The following is a 19221-nucleotide window of genomic DNA, read 5'->3' as shown; positions in this document are numbered from 1 at the left end:
AGCCTTAAGTGTCTGATTCTCCATTGCCAGGCACCTTATATATTCATTTACACCTGTGGAAAAAGGATATAAAATACTGCGGTTGTGCTTGGATAGCACTTTACAGGTACAAGTAAGGAAGAATCCATCCCCAACTTTATTATCCATACATCAAATAATGAAGCCAGATCTATTATATAGAGGTGTATTTACAGAACTCTTTACTATGTCATATGCTAGATACAATTTTATAAAAACCTAAAACATAGGTTCCGTTCTTTAATGTAAAGGGTCAGATTCTGGGCTACTTTACAACCAGTGCAATCCCACTAAATGCTTGTGACCACTGACACCAGAGTTTACCCAACTTCCCTAATGTAGCAAAACTTTTCAATTTTGCTCAAATTGCTTTTTACACACTGAATTAAAGAATCAGGCCCATATTTTCAGGAGTACACATGCACTTGTGTGTACATCTCAGTCAAAATCCCTGACTCGAACATGCATTTTTATTTTAAATATTCGAATCTTCCTTATTTTGCTCTCTGTTTAAGCAAATCAGAAAGTTCTTTTAAGACATGCATAATTTAATGCCCCGGTTTTAATACCACCACTGAATGCAGCTTCCAACTAAAATGCTATATCAGCTTTTAACCTACGTATGTAATTTATGAGAGCTAATAAGACTTATGTACACAGAGTGCAAACCTAATAGCTCTAGTGGATGGAAACAAATTGTTTCCTATATTATGTCAAGTGTACTTGATTTTTTGGACAGAATATCTATATATTCCTTATACCTAAGACACTGCTGAGGACTTAATTATGCTAAGTTTTTCGGTTTCTACATAGCTGGAAGTTTTGGTTAGTGACCAACATGCTAAAGATACACGGCTGGATTGTGGATAGTCACTAGTCTGCCCAGTTGGAGGTCAGATATGAGGCCTTCCAGACCTGGGAGCAGTGTGTTCACTCTGCTAGCCAATTCATGGTTCTTCCCCTTTGTGGAAGTTAGTGCAGATGGGGACACCTCCCCCTAGGGACTTTGCAGCCACAGAAATCAGGAACTCCCATTTTGCCCAAGTGTGGCATAAGGACAGGAAGAGGGAAAGGCTCCCTCTTCCCTCCATGTGTACTTCTAGAAGGGGTAGACACATTGGTCTGCACAGTTAAGGCTGAAAATTCTAAAGGGCAAACTAATAGGAACTTGAAACAATTTTCTCTCTTGATCCTTTGAACTGTATTGACCCCTATAAAACCTTCAAGAACAGAGCAGAGGGATGGCCTATGTGCATGCATGTTCCACAAGCCAAAATAAAGCTAGTAGGGCCAAAAGTAGGCCTACAAAACTTGACAGTGTCTATTTAAGTTGATCACAAGAACCAAGATTTTGAAAATGTATTAATGTTAACGTAGGTACTCTAGACTTACCCTTGGCTAAAGTTTGAGCATGAATATTTTCTTTTCCAAATAAAATAAAACTGATTCAATTTTTTCCCCTACATCTTTAAATATGGTATCAACTCCTTGGTGCCAGTTCAGTTTGCCCAGAACCAATCTATTGGCAGTCACAGACGCAGCAGCAACCTTGCACAGAAAGAGGGGTGGAGGGGACAGATTTTTTTCTTTTAAAATTACTTTTCATATTTCCCTTTTAATGTAAATACAGCTACAACTGCTAGCATGCAAATAAAGTTTAGTGAATAACCAAATGGTAGGATAACCATCATTTTAATTCCACTTACCACAGGCTGGTTGCAAAGATAACGACAAAGCTCTCCAATATACTGGATAACAGTCACATTATACTTTTTGCAGTCACTCCAGAATTGACTAGCTGAGAATTTCTTTCTTAAGACGCAAGTTGCACCTTATTAAGAAAATAAAAACAGGAAACACTGGTTTTGTGAACTTGACAAGAATGCTGCTTCAGGTACCACAGAGTCATGTAAAGGTAAGAACTTTGATTCAAATACAAAAGACATTCTCATGTGTTTGTTTTACGGACAGGTCTAAATTCACAGACCTTGTCCATTACAGTGAAATGTGACAGTGGGGGAGTCACAGAGCTCCAGCAATATTTATGCTGGTGTGTTTACACAGCCTGCAGACAGTTAAACACGTGCATAACTTTACACATGAGAATAGTCCAATTCTACAAAGTTATGGGTCTGCTTAACTGTAAGCCTATAGCAAGTTTAAGACTTTAAAAAGAACAGCTTGTGTTTAGGGTTGTTATCCTATAAATGTGTGGTCTCCTCTTGGCCCCAAGGAAGCCCTGCAAGTGGCCCATTGCCTCACTTTCCCCTCTTGATTCCTCAAATAAACTCAATACAGCCTTTGAAATGTATAAATAGCCCTGTGGGGAGAGGGCAAGGGGCATTATTTTATTACCAAAAGTCCCACTACCATAAACCAGAATCCCTCAGTGCAGTCCAAACAGCAGATTAGGTCCAACAGTCCAACACTAAGTGTGGCTCAGACATCCCTCATCGTGCTTCAGCCCAGCTCCCAGGTACAACTCTGGCATCTCACCCCACACCTCGCCTCACCTCAGATGTTTATCTACCCTATTTTCTTCCCGGATAGGGTTCCGGCTCTTGCCTGGAGATATCGGCAAGGTTGCCGCTCCCTTGTTCCCCAGCCTTCAGCCCTCTCTAGTCCTCCGTCTTCAGCTGTCTGGCTCAGCACCTCCCTCTACTGCTCGCAGCCTTCAGCCCTCCCTGGTTATGGCTCTCTAGCCTGGAGAAGTTTGCAGGTGACCCCAACTGCCTTCACCAGCCTATTATTCTGGGTTCACTGCCTAAACCGGGAACTCACACCATTTCATCCTTCACGGGCATCTCCTCGCTGAAGCTCTCAGCCCAGCCCTGTCCTTCCTCTGAGCTCTTTACTCTCAGGACTCTAGACACTCTCCCCTTTTAAATTCTGGGTTCTGAACTCTCCTTCTAAGCTTCCCCTCAGGGTTTGAGTTCTGAATTCCCTTCTCAAGCCTCTGAAGTCTCATTTTTAACTCCCAGGGCAGCCCCACCCGCCTCATTACACCAACACAGGCACACCTGGACTGCAACAGGGGTTCTGAGGCCAATTTCATTTAAGGGCCTGTTACCCTAATGCCAAAAACAAAAACGTGGATGAACAGAATTTTACTTAATTTTCTAAAATAAAAGTGGATAATATGGACCTTACTGCAGTTTCTTAAAAAAAAACAAACAAACCAAAAAAAACCTAGTCAATGGAATCACAAAACTGGTTACAATTATTTCCAGATTCATTTGTTTTTTGATTTAGAAAGGAAGATACAAGCCAAGTCTAATTAACTCCACTGATAACAACGATTCTGCACTGTGTTTTAATGCAGTTCTAAATTAATCCCCTCTTCAATCAACAACGCTATAAAATAAAGTGAGCCTACCCAATTTAATACATCCAGCAATGCCAAGGACAGAAGCTGCACTGTGGTAAAGAGGGAGAGTTATATAAACAGTGTCATCTGCAGTAGCACCAAATGCCCATAATCCAGCAGCTCCTTTTAGGATCTGCAGATGACTAATAACTGCAGCTTTTGGTAGACCTGTAAAGACATAAAACTATACATTACAGAGAGGTCAACATTCACTTTTGTTGAGTACACGAGTATCCAGTCTGTTACGAACTTCAACAACACTAATATTACCTATCTTTCTATATTCTAGAGCCAATTTTTCTGCTAGCCACTTAGCTAAACAGACATCTAAGAACTTGTTTGCAAGTTTAATGTGGCACTAGGTCTGTTGGTCCTATAGAAGTAAGGGGTATGCAAGCAAGTCATAGCTGCATCAACTCACTGCACACTGGGTCATCTGATTCAACAACAGATGGACCAGGATGTGAAGCAATATGAAGGAGCTCCAGCCCTGATGTATAGTTAAAATAGACAAGGTAGGTGAAGTAATATATCTTTTATTGGACCAACTTCTGGTGACAGAGACAAGTTTTCAAGCTTACGCAGAGCTCTGCTTCAGGTCTGGGAGAGGTAACCAGAGTTCGGGTCCTATATCCATATAACTATGTTGCTCAGCAGTGTGAAAAATCCACACCCCTGAGTGATGTAGTTACACCAACCTAGCCCCCTGTGTAGACAGCACTAGGTCAGTGGGAAAACTTCTCCCATCAACATAGCTACTGCCTCTCAGGGAAGTGGATTAACAAAGCTGAAGAGGAGAGTTCTCTTTCATTGACTAAGAGCATCTTCATTAAAGCACTACAGTGGCGTCAATGCAGCGTTTTAAGTGTAGACATGCCCAGAGTGTCAAGCTAAATACAAGGGTAGAACAGATCCAGTGTCTTTATTAAGTCCATGATTTTTGGTGTCTAGCAGAGTTATGAATTTAAGTTCCCTTTCCTTAGAGGACGAGGATTCAGAGGTCAGATATGCAGTGATCATTTTGTGAATAGTGTTCATCCAAGTTTTTGTCTTTTATCATTTTTCTATGCGAGTTCCTTTGAGAGCGTAGTGATTGTCCGGTTTTTCCCCACGTAGTTATTAGGGCAGTTGGTGCACTGGATAAGGTTCACCACATTGGTATGATAGGCATGGGTAGAAACCATGGATCTTGAGAGCAGTTGCATAGCTAGGCGGGGAGCGGGGCAGCGGCCGCTCCCCCACCAAGCGGAAGTAGAGTCTCTTTAATTCTTTGGCGCCTTTTTAATTTTTACTCTCCCGGCGGTGCTCTGGGTCTTCAGCAGTACTTCACTCGCTCCAGTGGTGGGGGTGGTCCTTCAGCGCTGCTGGGGGAGTACTAGCAGGTGGCACCTTTTTTAATCTAAGCTCCCCCTGTTTTCTCCACCTGGCTATGCCACTGCTTGAAAGGTGTGTTGTGGGGGGTACTGATCATCATAACAGTGAAGACATATCTGCAGGTTTCACATCTGGTGTTATAGTGGGGGATGGTACTGCTTTGAGCTGGTATGTCCTAGTGTATGGGGAGCTCGCTCGCTCCTGATGACAAGCTTGGCGAGGCTAGGGGGCTCTTTGAAGGCCAGAAGAGGGAGTCTGGGAAAGATTTATTTGAGGATGTGGTCCCCATCAAGTCTGGGGTGCAAGTTTCATGATTCCCTGTGTGGGTTTTAGTGCAGGGTATTAGGTGACTAGGGTTGTACAGTGGGAGGTTTGTTTCCCCTCCCCATATTAAAGCAGGTTCTGTCAGATTATTTCGGTAGCCCATTCCATCATGTGATCTACTTTTCTGATGGAGTTTCCTTGTGTGGTGAAGGTGATTTTAAGTGTGTTAAGGTTTGTACCTGGACTCTGTCCTCAGTGCACATTCTATGATATCCGAGTGCCTGGTAGATAAGATTTCTTGGTGTGTTTGGGGATGGTCACTACATGTGTGAAGATAAGTGTGGCGATCGATGGGTTTCCTATGTATAGTTGTCTGTAGGGTTTCATTGCTGAAGCTGATAGTGGTGTCCAGGAATTTGATGCTGGTGTGGTAGTACTCTAGAGAGAGTTTCATGGATGGATGGTTGACGTTATGGTGGAAATCTACGAAATCACAGCTGTCATGCCTTTGCTCCATTTCATTTTGGTTTTTCACACACAGCAATTTATGTGTGGACATGTAGTGTTTCTTTGAAACTGTACGAGGGATCCTGCTCGGAGGCAGACTGGGGAAGTTCTAGACACAAGCACTACAGTGAAGCTGAAGCAGAAGCTTTATAAACCAACATCATTTTCCTTATTTCTAATCCTTGTTCAGTGTTAGAAGAAATTAGCTCTTTCTAGGATTCTTTACTATCATCACCTGACACTGATTTCATGGCATCTCTCTCCAGTAAGATTCAAGGGCTTCCCTGCCTCTGCTTGACACCCCCAATCCCAAAAGCTAGCTCCTTAGAAGATGTGGGAAGCAGTAAGATATTTGCCTTCTGAAAAAGAGTTCTAAAAGAACTTTTCTCTCTTTCTTGTGCTCCTGGATGAATGCTGTTCTCACATTAAACAGCGACAGCTGATGGTGCTCCAAACTCAGAAAGACAAGCAAAGACTGCAAAATTGATCTTAAATATACAAAATTAAAAACCAATTAGGCGTTTATATTAAGTAATCTGAGCACGTTTATACAGCTGTATTTGGGGTGAGAGCCACTCACAAGTACATATCGTTTCCAAGGATGATCGATTAATTATACACCCGCAGGACAAAAAAAGACGTTCCATACTGATCAGATCAATGGTTCATTGAGTATTTCCTCCTGTCTGGCTCTGACTGTGGCCTCTACTTGACATTCCAGAGGCACACAAACCTGCCCACCATACTGTACCTACCAATAGCTCACTGTGCAGTGCTTTATGTGAAGGAAAGATTCCTTCCTTTAGGAATCAGCCTTCACTCTTACTTTAACATGCATAATCACAAATTTTATTGAACAAAATAATCTAACACTTTGAAAAATCCATCCACAGATTTTTTGCTTTTGATTTCCCCTGACTCTAGATTCCAAAAGATGTTTAAAAGCTGCACAACATTTTATTTCCTTTTAACTTGGCCAGAAAATCTAGACTATTAATTATAATCAGCAATCATGTGTTCTTGTATTATAGGAAAGCATGAAAAGGATGGCTAGATTTGTTTGTACTAGATGAATCAGATTGCACAAGACATGATTTTAAACATAATGATTCAATTCCCTCTAAACTTTTATTCATGCTAAATAATTGCTCTTCTTGCAATCACACTGTACTTAAAAGAGATAAAAGTTTCAGTGTGCATAGGCTACATACAATCACTCAAATTTTCTTACCTCTGTAAGTAACTAAACTATATTAGATTAATTCTGGGCATTGCATCTTTCCACCTCAGCTTCATATGGAGGCCTTAAGTGACACTGTGAGAACTAGGTTACAGACTACCTAGGGAAGTCTATAACATGATTTAACTAAGAGTATTCAGAACAAAATTTCTATCCACAGTAGCAAGCTCTGCTATATTTTTTCATCATCGCTATTTCAAACATAGTTAATCTCTGAATAATGTTTGCAACAGTTCTGGTTTTTTTAATTTCTTTAAAAACAAACAGAATTTAGTTCTAAAATAAACTAACGTATGGTTCCATGGAGGCAAATAAAAATCAATAAAATAATTATGCTTGGGCAGGGGAAACAAGTTGTAAGATGCAAGTTATTTTTAAAACATCTCATGACTGAAACCACAAGTTAGTTTTCAGTTGAATAAGAAACACCAATCTGTTTAACATCATGATGCTGCTTTTTATGCCACTGATCAGAGTTTTTTTTTTTAAAAGTCTTAACTTCTTAGCCACTGGAGCAATGGTAATGAAACCAGCCATCTGTTTCTAAACTAAAAGGCTAGTAACTTAATCCTATTTTCGGTCTCTTTGGCGACCTGCATTCAAAGCAGCTTAATGAAGACCCACTTCATAATAAGTGCATAGTAACTTGTTCTAAAAGGATGTTGTAAAGTTCTAGGTGTACACATTAGCTCTACAGCGGTGTTACAGAATCACAAAATATTAGTATTATGTTTGCAGTGTTGACTAGCAGGCACCAGTAATAGTAGCTATTTAATAAAAGGGCATAATGCCCTGCCCCAGGATTTAAGCAATTCGGCTGGGCAGGGAAAAAGGTGCTACCTCTGCGGGATCCCCTCTGCCAACAGCCTTGGAAACGACCAATGCCTTTCTTGAGCTTCTGATACCTTCTCCTGTGGGCTGAAGTGAGACATTTAGAGTGTCTGACACAGACACATTAACTGATGGTTTCATAAACAGTTTCAGGAAATGACGGAAACATGGGAAAAAAGAGCTGTACCTGTAGTCCCTGAAGTAAAAATGTAGAGTACAGAGGATTTGAGGTTGCTTGCAGAGCGGAGGTTAACTGGCACACAGTCTTCAGATGCAGTTTCCAGCTTGTCTAAAAGGGTATTAACACTGGGCAGAGTGCAGTCTTTGGTCATTACCCAAACACCAATATCTTTTTGGAGGCTAGGAAGAATCTCCTCTAATGTCCCAAGCATATCTTAAAAAACAACAACAACAACATTGTTACCTATTTTATAATGTATTTACAGAAAGCTAAACTTAAAGCAAGTTTTTCAATGTTTTAGAGTTATGTTAGCAAAATACAAGGAGCCCGATTCACCTCTGTGAGAGTAAGGGAATATAATCAGTGCTGGTGCCCTGTGGGTCGGGTGGACTTCATGTAGAAAAGGACAAACAATGGTACATACAGTTGCTGTCACTCCCATGCTTTAAATTTTAGCCAGCACTCCATGAAAACCCACTAGCAATGACTACCATCTCTTGGCCACACCCAGTCTTGGGTAGTTTACAGTCAAGTTTCAGATGAGAAGTGCAGTTCATGTTTCTCTCCAGATTTCATCTGGCAAGGTAATCTGCCTTCATGCATTGCAGTTGAGTTATGGATACTTGGGCTGGTCTACGTTGCAAAGCTAGGCCAGCTTAACTATATTGCTCAAGACTGAAAAATTTCATGCCCTGTGCAATGTACTTATGTAGACCTAAGCTCTGGTATAGACATAGCGAGATCTGTCAAAGAATCTTCTATTGACTTAGCTACTGCCTCGGAGAGCAGAGAACCCCTTCCGTCGCTGAAGTAAGTGTCTACACTAGTGACACAACTGCAGTGTTTCTAGTGGTCTGCTTAATCCAAAATTATCCCCTTGCAAATGGCATGGCAGAAAGCAGCAACAGATGTCACCATTCTCCAAACATACACAGACTACAAGTAAAAAATGAGCCACTACCATGATTTATTGTCTCTTGTGTTTCTCATCCCCAGAAATGTTTGCAATTTTATGGAATTGGTGCCAAAGCAGCATTGGCTTATTTACAGAAAACTATTTTTCCTGTGTTTATGACTACTAATTTAGCTACAACTAATCAGGAGAAAGATCTTGGCATCATCGTGGATAGCTCTCTGAAGACATCCACGCAGGGTGCAGCGGCAGTCAAAAAAAGCGAACCGGATGTTAGGAATCATTAAAAAAGGGATAGAGAATAAGACGGAGAATATCTTATTGCCCTTATATAAATCCATGGTACACCCACATCGTGAATACTGCATACAATACTCATCTCAAAAAAAGATATACTGGCATTAGAAAAGGTTCAGAAAAGGGCAACTATAATGATTAGGGGTTTGGAACGGGTCCCATATGAGGGGAGATTAAAGAGGCTAGGACTTTTCACCTTGGAAAAGAGGAGACTAAGGGGGGGATGTGACAGAAGTATATAAAATCATGAGTGGTGTGGAGAAAGTGAATAAGGTAAAGTTATTTACTTGTTCCCACAATATATGAACTAGGGGCCACCAAATGAAATTAATGGGTAGCAGGTTTAAAAACAAATAAAAGGAAGCTCTTCTTCACTCAGCGCACAGTCAACCTGTGGAACTCCTTGCCCGAGGAAGTTGGGAAGGCTAGGACTATAACAGGGTTTAAAAGAGAACTGGATAAATTCATGGAGGTTAAGTCCATTAATGGCTATTAGCCAGGATGAGCAAGGAATGCTGTCCCTAGCCTCTGTTTGTCAGAGGGTGGAGATGGATGGGAGGAGAGAGATCACTAGATCATTACCTGTTAGGTTCACTCCTTCTGGGGCACCTGGCATTGGTCACTGTCGGTAGACAGAATACTGGGCTGGATAGACCTTTGGTCTGACCCAGTATGGCCATTCTTATGTTCTTACTGAGCATAAAGAACACTAAGAAATTGGTCACTGATTTTATGGTCATTCAGAATTTCAGGTATAATTCTGATTTTTTATTTTTCAGTGCAGTAGTCTTAGAAATAAATTTACACTGAGTTCTTAATGTATTTGAGACATGTCAATTATATTTAAACTGCAGACAAGTCAAGCAAGAAGGGGGCTGTGGTCATAAGACTACCCTATGGTCTAATCAGGCAATCCTTTCTAAGGGGAAAAATATCATAGTTACAGTCCAATTTAAACTGTCATTTAGGATTCAAGAATGGCAGAAAGGCAGTGGTTCCCACTTCCTAGACTGAAGCACATCTTCTTTATGTTATTCCAATTAATTAAGATCAAGCCCAGACTGAAAATATCCTTGATTTACTGTTTCCACTTCTAAAATTACTCAGTTAACCTAAAGTTTCTGTTTCTGTGTACGGGTTTGTTTTTTTCACCTAGTATTGAATATTAATACTGTGAGTTGGTTCTACAAAAGACTTTTCAGTTGCACTCTGGTATTAAAAATTTGGAACAGTATCTGAACTGTTTGTAGCCATTTGTTATCTTGAAAGAGATTCCAGGTTAGATAGGAGAGCACAGCAAAAAAACCATAAGCAATTTCCTGAAGGAAAAAAAGGCAATCAGAAATAGCTAAATATTTTCCTAATATTAAAAGAGCCGGAAGCCTTAGATTAATTCTGCATCATGCATGAACAATGTGAGCTGAAGATAAACTCTCCGTTGTACTAATATATTTCCAAAGAGCACTTATACCAATGTAAAAAGATCCAAGACTATGTCCAATGTTGATGTATTGTTTAATGCACACTGAATTTCTCCACCAGATGTTTTTTAAAAACCTGATGCTCATTTTACACTTGTATTACCCATATGTCCGGAATAAACAGCTCTCTTGGAAGAAATGCAATACAGCATTTCTGGTGGTTCCTGGTACATGTACATAAGCAGATGGTAAAGCAAATCACAGGTTGTGAACTTAAGCTCTCTCTATTTTTCTTAGTAACATACTAAGAAACTTTTAGGGTTTGTTTTGCAATGAGTTATTATTATACCTAATCTTTAACTATAATAGAGTAAATAGCAGTCCTGTGTGTTGTTTACACAATACATTCTGAACAAACATACATTAACTACATGGCTTCCCTGGGAAAATTCATGCGTTATTGAAGGTGGAGATCTCCCCCACGCCCTTTTCCTTCTCCTGCTTCCCTACGAACAATTGAGCAGGTTTGTGACATGATGCAAACAACCTGAATACATAAATAATTGTTAATTGTGACATTCGAATAATAGACAATACACCTTTTGGTTCTAAACTACCATCCTGCATTGCTAGTCATACAAAAAGGTTCTCTCTATTTTTCTGAGCAAGGAAATAATGCAATTATTTATTGGCAGGCAAATATGAACCCACAGTAATAACTGACAGAAATCAGATTATGAGATCAACGTGTACTGAGCAAAATCTTAGTCAGTTCATTCAAAAAGTTTTATGAAATATTGCTGACAAAATATTGGAAGGGCACTCTGATGCATATGCTAAATAAGCTGTGACAATCCAGGTAGCCACCAATGATCCTTTGAACAATAAAAGGCCAGTCCCAAACTCCCCATTTTTAGATGCATTCCCTCCATATACTTAGTTCCCTGTCAAAAAGGCTCTCTGTTCCTGCTAAATTGTGTTCAGCAAAAGCCATAGGTGCTGGAACTAGGGGTGCTGGAGGTATAGCAGCACCCTTGGTTTGAAGTGATTTCCATTATACACAGGATTTGGTTCCAGTGGCTTTCAGCTCCCCCACTATAAAAATGGTTCCAGAACCTATGGCAAAAGCTTGTAGGGGTCATCAGATGTAGCTAAGAATCTATGTTGGCTGCCATGCCTCCCTTGAAATGCCACTGAAGACCATGCAAAAGATTCTAGAATGTGTACAGGAACTACAAATACTTAGCATATATTACTGATCAAACACTGGGGTATATCTGAAGGAGGCACTGACTCAGGTAGGGGATCCAGTGAGTTTCCAGGAAAGGGAAAAGCAAGCAAGCAAAATGGAGAGCCAAATCCCATCTTGGAACAGTCCGTAAGAGTCCACACTGCATGTCTTTAACTCCGTGCTGCTCTGGATGTCTCATAATTCTTATTTTTATCATTTAGTTTAAATAATCAAGTTAGGTATTAGATAATAATTCACATTTATTTTATCAAGAAAACAATTTCCCCTTTAAAAGCTGATTAAGGATTCTGCTGCTTGTATGTCATAGTAGCTGTTCTGAATTCACAAGCTCCTGAAAATCTCACTCATTCCCCTTCTCCAGGGCATTCATAGACTATGATCTAAATTCATTCCTAGTTTATCTTGACTTCTGCCAGCATAAACCAGGGTTCAGGAGCCATAGCGACAAAACTTCCACAAGGGCACACAGCAGTGGCAGAAAGCAACAGAAATTTCCCCTCTGCCAGGAGGCTCCTAGGCAGTCAGTGAAGCTAGGGGAAAAAAAAAGTGGGAAACACTGGTCAAAAAGAAAAGGAGTACTTGTGGCACCTTAGAGACTAACCAATTTATTTGAGCATGAGCTTTCGTGAGCTACAGCTCACTTCATCAGATGTATACCGTGGAAACTGCAGCAGACTTTATATACACACAGAGAATATGAAACAATACCTCCTCCCACCCCACTGTCCTGCTGGTAATAGCTTATCTAAAGTGATCAACAGGTGGGCCATTTCCAGCACAAATCCAGGTTTTCTCACCCTCCACCCCCCCACACAAATCCACTCTCCTGCTGGTGCTAGCCCATCCAAAGTGACAACTCTTTACATAATCAAGTCGGGCTATTTCCTGCATAGATCCAGGTTTTCTCACATCCCCCCCACCCCCATACACACACAAACTCACTCTCCTGCTGGTAATAGCTCATCTAAACTGACCACTCTCCAAGTTTAAATCCAAGTTAAACCAGAACATCTGGGGGGGGGGGGGGTAGGAAAAAACAAGAGGAAACAGGCTACCTTGCATAATGACTTAGCCACTCCCAGTCTCTATTTAAGCCTAAATTAATAGTATCCAATTTGCAAATGAATTCCAATTCAGCAGTTTCTCGCTGGAGTCTGGATTTGAAGTTTTTTTGTTTTAAGATAGCGACCTTCATGTCTGTGATTGCGTGACCAGAGAGATTGAAGTGTTCTCCGACTGGTTTATGAATGTTATAATTCTTGACATCTGATTTGTGTCCATTTATTCTTTTACGTAGAGACTGTCCAGTTTGACCAATGTACATGGCAGAGAGGCATTGCTGGCACATGATGGCATATATCACATTGGTGGATGTGCAGGTGAACGAGCCTCTGATAGTGTGGCTGATGTTATTAGGCCCTGTGATGGTGTCCCCTGAATAGATATGTGGGCACAATTGGCAACGGGCTTTGTTGCAAGGATAAGTTCCTGGGTTAGTGGTTCTGTTGTGTGGTATGTGGTTGTTGGTGAGTATTTGCTTCAGGTTGCGGGGCTGTCTGTAGGCAAGGACTGGCCTGTCTCCCAAGACTTGTGAGAGTGTTGGGTCATCCTTTAGGATAGGTTGTAGATCCTTAATAATGCGTTGGAGGGGTTTTAGTTGGGGGCTGAAGGTGACCGCTAGTGGCGTTCTATTATTTTCTTTGTGAGGCCTGTCCTGTAGTAGGTAACTTCTGGGAACTCTTCTGGCTCTATCACCTCTACACCAACATTCCACACAAAGATGGACTACAAGCTGTCAAGAACACTATCCCCGATAATGTCACGGCTAACCTGGTGGCTGAACTTTGTGACTTTGTCCTTACCCATAACTATTTCACATTTGGGGACAATGTATACCTTCAGATCAGCGGCACTGCTATGGGTACCCGCATGGCCCCACAGTATGCCAACATTTTTATGGCCGATTTAGAACAACGCTTCCTCAGCTCTCGTCCCCTAAAGCCCCTACTCTACTTGCGCTATATTGATGACATCTTCATCATCTGGACCCATGGAAAAGAAGCCCTTGAGGAATTCCACCATGATTTCAACAATTTCCATCCCACCACCAACCTCAGCCTGGTCCAGTCCACACAAGAGATCCACTTCCTGGACACTACAGTGCTAATAAACAATGGCCACATAAACACCACCCTATACCGGAAACCTACTGACCGCTATTCCTACCTGCATGCCTCCAGCTTTCACCCTGACCACACCACACGATCCATCGTCTACAGCCAAGCTCTGCGATACAACCGCATTTGCTCCAACCCCTCAGACAGAGACAAACACCTACAAGATCTCTGTCAAGCTTTCTTACAACTACAATACCCACCTGCAGAAGTAAAGAAACAGATTGACAGAGCCAGAAGAGTTCCCAGAAGTTACCTACTACAGGACAGGCCTCACAAAGAAAATAATAGAACGCCACTAGCGGTCACCTTCAGCCCCCAACTAAAACCCCTCCAATGCATTATTAAGGATCTACAACCTATCCTAAAGGATGACCCAACACTCTCACAAGTCTTGGGAGACAGGCCAGTCCTTGCCTACAGACAGCCCCGCAACCTGAAGCAAATACTCACCAACAACCACATACCACACAACAGAACCACTAACCCAGGAACTTATCCTTGCAACAAAGCCCGTTGCCAATTGTGCCCACATATCTATTCAGGGGACACCATCACAGGGCCTAATAACATCAGCCACACTATCAGAGGCTCGTTCACCTGCACATCCACCAATGTGATATATGCCATCATGTGCCAGCAATGCCTCTCTGCCATGTACATTGGTCAAACTGGACAGTCTCTACGTAAAAGAATAAATGGACACAAATCAGATGTCAAGAATTATAACATTCATAAACCAGTCGGAGAACACTTCAATCTCTCTGGTCACGCAATCACAGACATGAAGGTCGCTATCTTAAAACAAAAAAACTTCAAATCCAGACTCCAGCGAGAAACTGCTGAATTGGAATTCATTTGCAAATTGGATACTATTAATTTAGGCTTAAATAGAGACTGGGAGTGGCTAAGTCATTATGCAAGGTAGCCTGTTTCCTCTTGTTTTTTCCTACCCCCCCCCCCCCCCAGATGTTCTGGTTTAACTTGGATTTAAACTTGGAGAGTGGTCAGTTTAGATGAGCTATTACCAGCAGGAGAGTGAGTTTGTGTGTGTATGGGGGTGGGGGGGATGTGAGAAAACCTGGATCTATGCAGGAAATAGCCCGACTTGATTATGTAAAGAGTTGTCACTTTGGATGGGCTAGCACCAGCAGGAGAGTGGATTTGTGTGGGGGGGTGGAGGGTGAGAAAACCTGGATTTGTGCTGGAAATGGCCCACCTGTTGATCACTTTAGATAAGCTATTACCAGCAGGACAGTGGGGTGGGAGGAGGTATTGTTTCATATTCTCTGTGTGTATATAAAGTCTGCTGCAGTTTCCACGGTATACATCTGATGAAGTGAGCTGTAGCTCACAAAAGCTCATGCTCAAATAAATTGGTCAGTCTCTAAGGTGCCACAAGTACTCCTTTTCTTTTTGCGAATACAGACTAACACGGCTGTTCCTCTGAAACTGGTCAAAAAGGAGCCATAATCAGAACAGCTAGGGGATACAATTCTGCACATCCCCCTGAGCAGCCTGAGTTGTCAGGGGCCACTGACAAAGCAACCCTCTCTCAGTGGAAAGCCCCAACCAACTCCAGAGCTGGAAATACTGCATGTACTGTCAACGGTTAAACCCTTGGAAGGGTTCAGCTACCATTACAGGTGCCAGGAAGTTCCATGTTCACTTTCCTGTGCTAGCTGGGGTGACTCTGGTACTACATCTATGCTGTTAACACTTACTGCTTCCATACAACTTCCTGCAGTAAGGGATACAATTTACAGTTTTTGTCAAAAACTCTCATTTAGCCTAGGTAGGACTGCATGATTTGGCTCTTTTAAGGATCAGATTCCACTGCCCTTACTCATCTTAAGTAGTACCTTACTACTCACTTTGTCCTTATAGTTTCAATATAGGTAAGGGTGGCAGGATCTCGTAAGTGAGCAGAAGTTTCACAGAAGCGAATTTCCTCCTTCCACTCTAACACTAAATACCATCAATCCAGCAGGATTAACTGTTTTAAACTATTACATTGAGATTTTTATATATATATTGAATAAGATAAGCAGGGAACAAGAAAAATGTAAACTCAATAGGTCATTATTAGAGATGGTTGGGAATTTTTCAACCTAACTTTTTTTTGGCGGGGGGGGGGGGAGGGGGGTCAGAAACTGTTAACTGAAACTTTCAGACCCATTTTCTCCCACCTCCCAGGTGAGAGTCTTCCACCAGGCTATGCAGTCAGTCTCATCCCGTGCCCCCCACTCAGTTATTTATACAAAGTGAAACAGCCCCAACAAGAGAGACTGAAAGAGCCCTCACATTAGAATAGTCAAAGTCTGGTAGTTACAGCCCTCAGTTGGAATGTGGGAGATCAAGCTCCTACTTGGCCTCATTTGCAGGGTCTCCCTCATCACAGGTGGGCATCGTAATCACCAAGCTTTTGGCTATTCTGGGGTCTCACTCTTAAAACTTTGAAAAGATTTAGTTTCATCACAATGAGGAACAGGAAAATTTTTGAATGGGATAGGAAAACTATCTGCCCCCTACTGTAGTCATTATGTGTTTTGTGATCCTGCTGAATTTGCATTGCTGGTTCTCATTTCAGTAGCTTGCGTAAATAACACTCTTCTCCACTCATATTTTTCAAACACCCATACGAACAGTAGTACAAAACATCCAATGAAACTAAAAATAATCAGGGGGAAGTTTTAGGATTACTTTTAAAAATAGAAAATCACCACTGCAGATAGCATGAAGAAGGAAATTCCACCAATCAGGTGAAAAGGGTACAAAATCCCTCTCGCAGCCTAGTAAAGGCACAGCAATACGTAGAAAACCAGAAACAAGGCACAGAGTGCAGGTAGAGGTAATAATTTTAGAGATGGGACAAAGCTGCATATTTAGAGTGTAAATTTTGAAACACACACGCTCCAACCCCAAAGATCAGAAATGTTCCAGTCTGAGATTTTGCTTAGTTTTTTAATAAAGATAAAGAGCCGTTTGCAAAAATTAGCACCTGGATTTGGATGCTGAAGCTCTTTACCAATCAAGCTCTGGTTTTGGATATGTGGTTTTGGTTTGGGGCCCTCTCTCATAAACACTAATTACATTGTACAATACATGCAGGTCAAAAAAGGAGTTCTATCTCCTCTGAACACTCAACAAAAATCCACCCATAATTTGGAAGCTAACAAAGTGAGCTACCCCTGGTTATTACATCCCATCTCCTAAATGTTAGTTGTCTACTGTAAGTTTGTAGCGGTCTCATCTCATCTATACCACACAAATAACACAAAACTTTTTAAGACTGTCAGCTGCTTGGGTTAGGAACTATATCCTCATAAGCCTACCGCACAAAAGGGACCCACTCATGATTTGTGAGCCTCTTGGTGCTACTTTAATACAAACATTACATTATCTGTCTAAACCAGGTCTCCAAAGAAAGGAGGTGGGGAGAAATGCAGCGCATGAGGTTAAAGCACGAGTATACAAAACAAGTATATACTGTACCTGCTCCCACAATGAGTATCTTGGGCTCACAGTTCCGGATAGAATGCAGAAGGGACCTGGAGCGGACGTTGAAGTTGAGGAAAGCCACCACACAGCCCAGCTTGGCCACTCCAAACCACACATGAATGAAGTCAGGTTCATTGCTCATCAGCAGGGCCACGGTATCCCCCTTTTTCAGCGCTCCCTGTTGCAGGAAGACCTGAGCTACCCGGTTACTCCTCCTGTCCACGTCCTGGTAGGTGTGAACATCTCCTTCATAGACAATGAATGGCTTGTGGGGCTGCCTTTCAGCTTGTTTCACAAACCTGTCCAGCACCGTGAAAATCTTCCCTCGCAGCCTGTAGATCTCCATGGTCAGCCCATATTTTATCACTTTCAGCAGGTATTTAAGGTCGTGCCAGAAGTAGGGGAAGAGGAGTTTCTGGATGAGATGCAGGGAGACAATCCCAGCTGCGGCGCCCGTTACCCAATAGGGTAACATCGGAACAGCCGGAGCAAACAAGCTGCGGACAACAAACAACAGCTGTAAGCGCCTCACCCAGCAGTACTGGGGTGCTTTACTGGCGTCCCTGAGTCTGGAGAGACGGGTCAGAGTCCAGATGGGAGAGTCGGAAAGGAAGCTCAGGAACTCCGGCAGCTTTCCCCCAATGAGCAAGCTGGGAGAACCCGGGGCGGGAAGAGACGCGCACGAGCGCCTCAAAGAAGCTCAGAACAAGGCAACAGGTGGAAGATGGGCATCCCCGCAGCAGGACCCACTGACCAACGCGAGCCAAGAGCTCCTGCCCCCGGGGTCCCACCAAGCGGAGCGAGCCAACACCCTTGGTCAGTCTCTAGGCAGAGCGAGGCAAGCTCCCAGCGCTGCACTTCAGAGGCTCGGCGAGCAGAGGTGGCAAGAGCGCCCTGTCCTCACAGCAAAAGGAGGGGAACGCGCCGCGCCTACGGCTCCCAGCGAGCACAACGAGCCCGCGGACACCCAAGGAGCGGAGCGGGACTAGGGTCCCCAGCGTTCAGCAGGCAGAGCAAGGTGAGTGCGGGCCCCCGGCCCCAAGACCCACTGAGTGGAACAAGCTTCTCCCCTACACTCCCCCGGGGCTCCCTGACGAGCGCGACCTCCTGTCTGGGGCTAAGGTCACACAGGGACTTGCGGAAACAGTGGTGGGGAGCCTCGGTGCTGCGCTCCTTGCTATACCCTCTGCTGCTTCGCCCCGCCGGGAGCAGCGCTGGGGGACGGCTCTTGTATATAACACAGGAAAGGGAGCCGCCCTCTTCCGCCCCCGGCTCAGGAGCTCGCTAGCTAGCCGGGCACGCTACTTGGCCCCGGCCAAAGCCATTGCTGGAGCTAGTGAGTAGAACTGGGAGTCGGGACCCCTTGCAGAGCAGACGGGGCGAGCAGCGGGGTTAGGCTGCCTACAGCTCTCACTCAAGTGAGACAAAGGTGACTAGTGTTACCATATGTCCCACGTTACCAGGAACCTTCTGGCTGTAGCTCTTTCCTGGGACATGCAGTCATAGTGCTGGCCCCTCTATTTGCTTCAGCCCAGTGCCCCCTTCCTCTCCCAAGCCTACAACCCTAGAGCCCAGCTACACATACATATCTCAACCCCCGAACCAGTGATCCCACAGGTACACTATACATCACAAAGGGTACTGGGTTGTTGGGAAAGGTATCTCACAACCTTCTCTCTTCCCCCTCTCCCACCCCCTAAAAAAACCGACAGATCTTGGGAGCCAACAGAGATGGGATTTGTATGTGACAATCAAATTTCTGGTCCTCCTGGTTGGGGAGAGAAGCTTGAAAATGTGACCCAAGTGCACCCGGCAGTTTAGAAGACCAGAAGATAGATCAAAAGAACCCAAACGTGTATTATTTAATAATGTTATTATCTG

General features: G+C 43.0%; 1 protein-coding gene across 1 annotated transcript in view; it reads right to left on the bottom strand.

The window, feature by feature from the left end:
• SLC27A6 (solute carrier family 27 member 6) overlaps positions 1 to 18536 on the bottom strand; it is a 60856-nt gene extending 42320 nt beyond the window's left edge. Inside the window, exons 1-4 of the mRNA XM_048851715.2 lie at positions 17335 to 18536; positions 7789 to 7995; positions 3395 to 3553; positions 1725 to 1849 (exon numbers count right to left, since the gene is read on the bottom strand). Coding sequence (XP_048707672.2) covers positions 1725 to 1849; positions 3395 to 3553; positions 7789 to 7995; positions 17335 to 17815 — 972 coding nt within the window. The 5' untranslated portion in view covers positions 17816 to 18536. The remainder of the gene's footprint in view (positions 1 to 1724; positions 1850 to 3394; positions 3554 to 7788; positions 7996 to 17334) is intronic.
• Positions 18537 to 19221: the final 685 nt, after the last annotated feature.

The sequence above is a fragment of the Caretta caretta genome, chromosome 5, assembly GCF_965140235.1.
Source record: "Caretta caretta isolate rCarCar2 chromosome 5, rCarCar1.hap1, whole genome shotgun sequence".
In the NCBI taxonomy this organism is placed as follows: domain Eukaryota; kingdom Metazoa; phylum Chordata; order Testudines; family Cheloniidae; genus Caretta; species Caretta caretta.
Note: the sequence above shows the minus strand (reverse complement) of the source record. Positions and strands in the feature narration are given on the sequence as shown.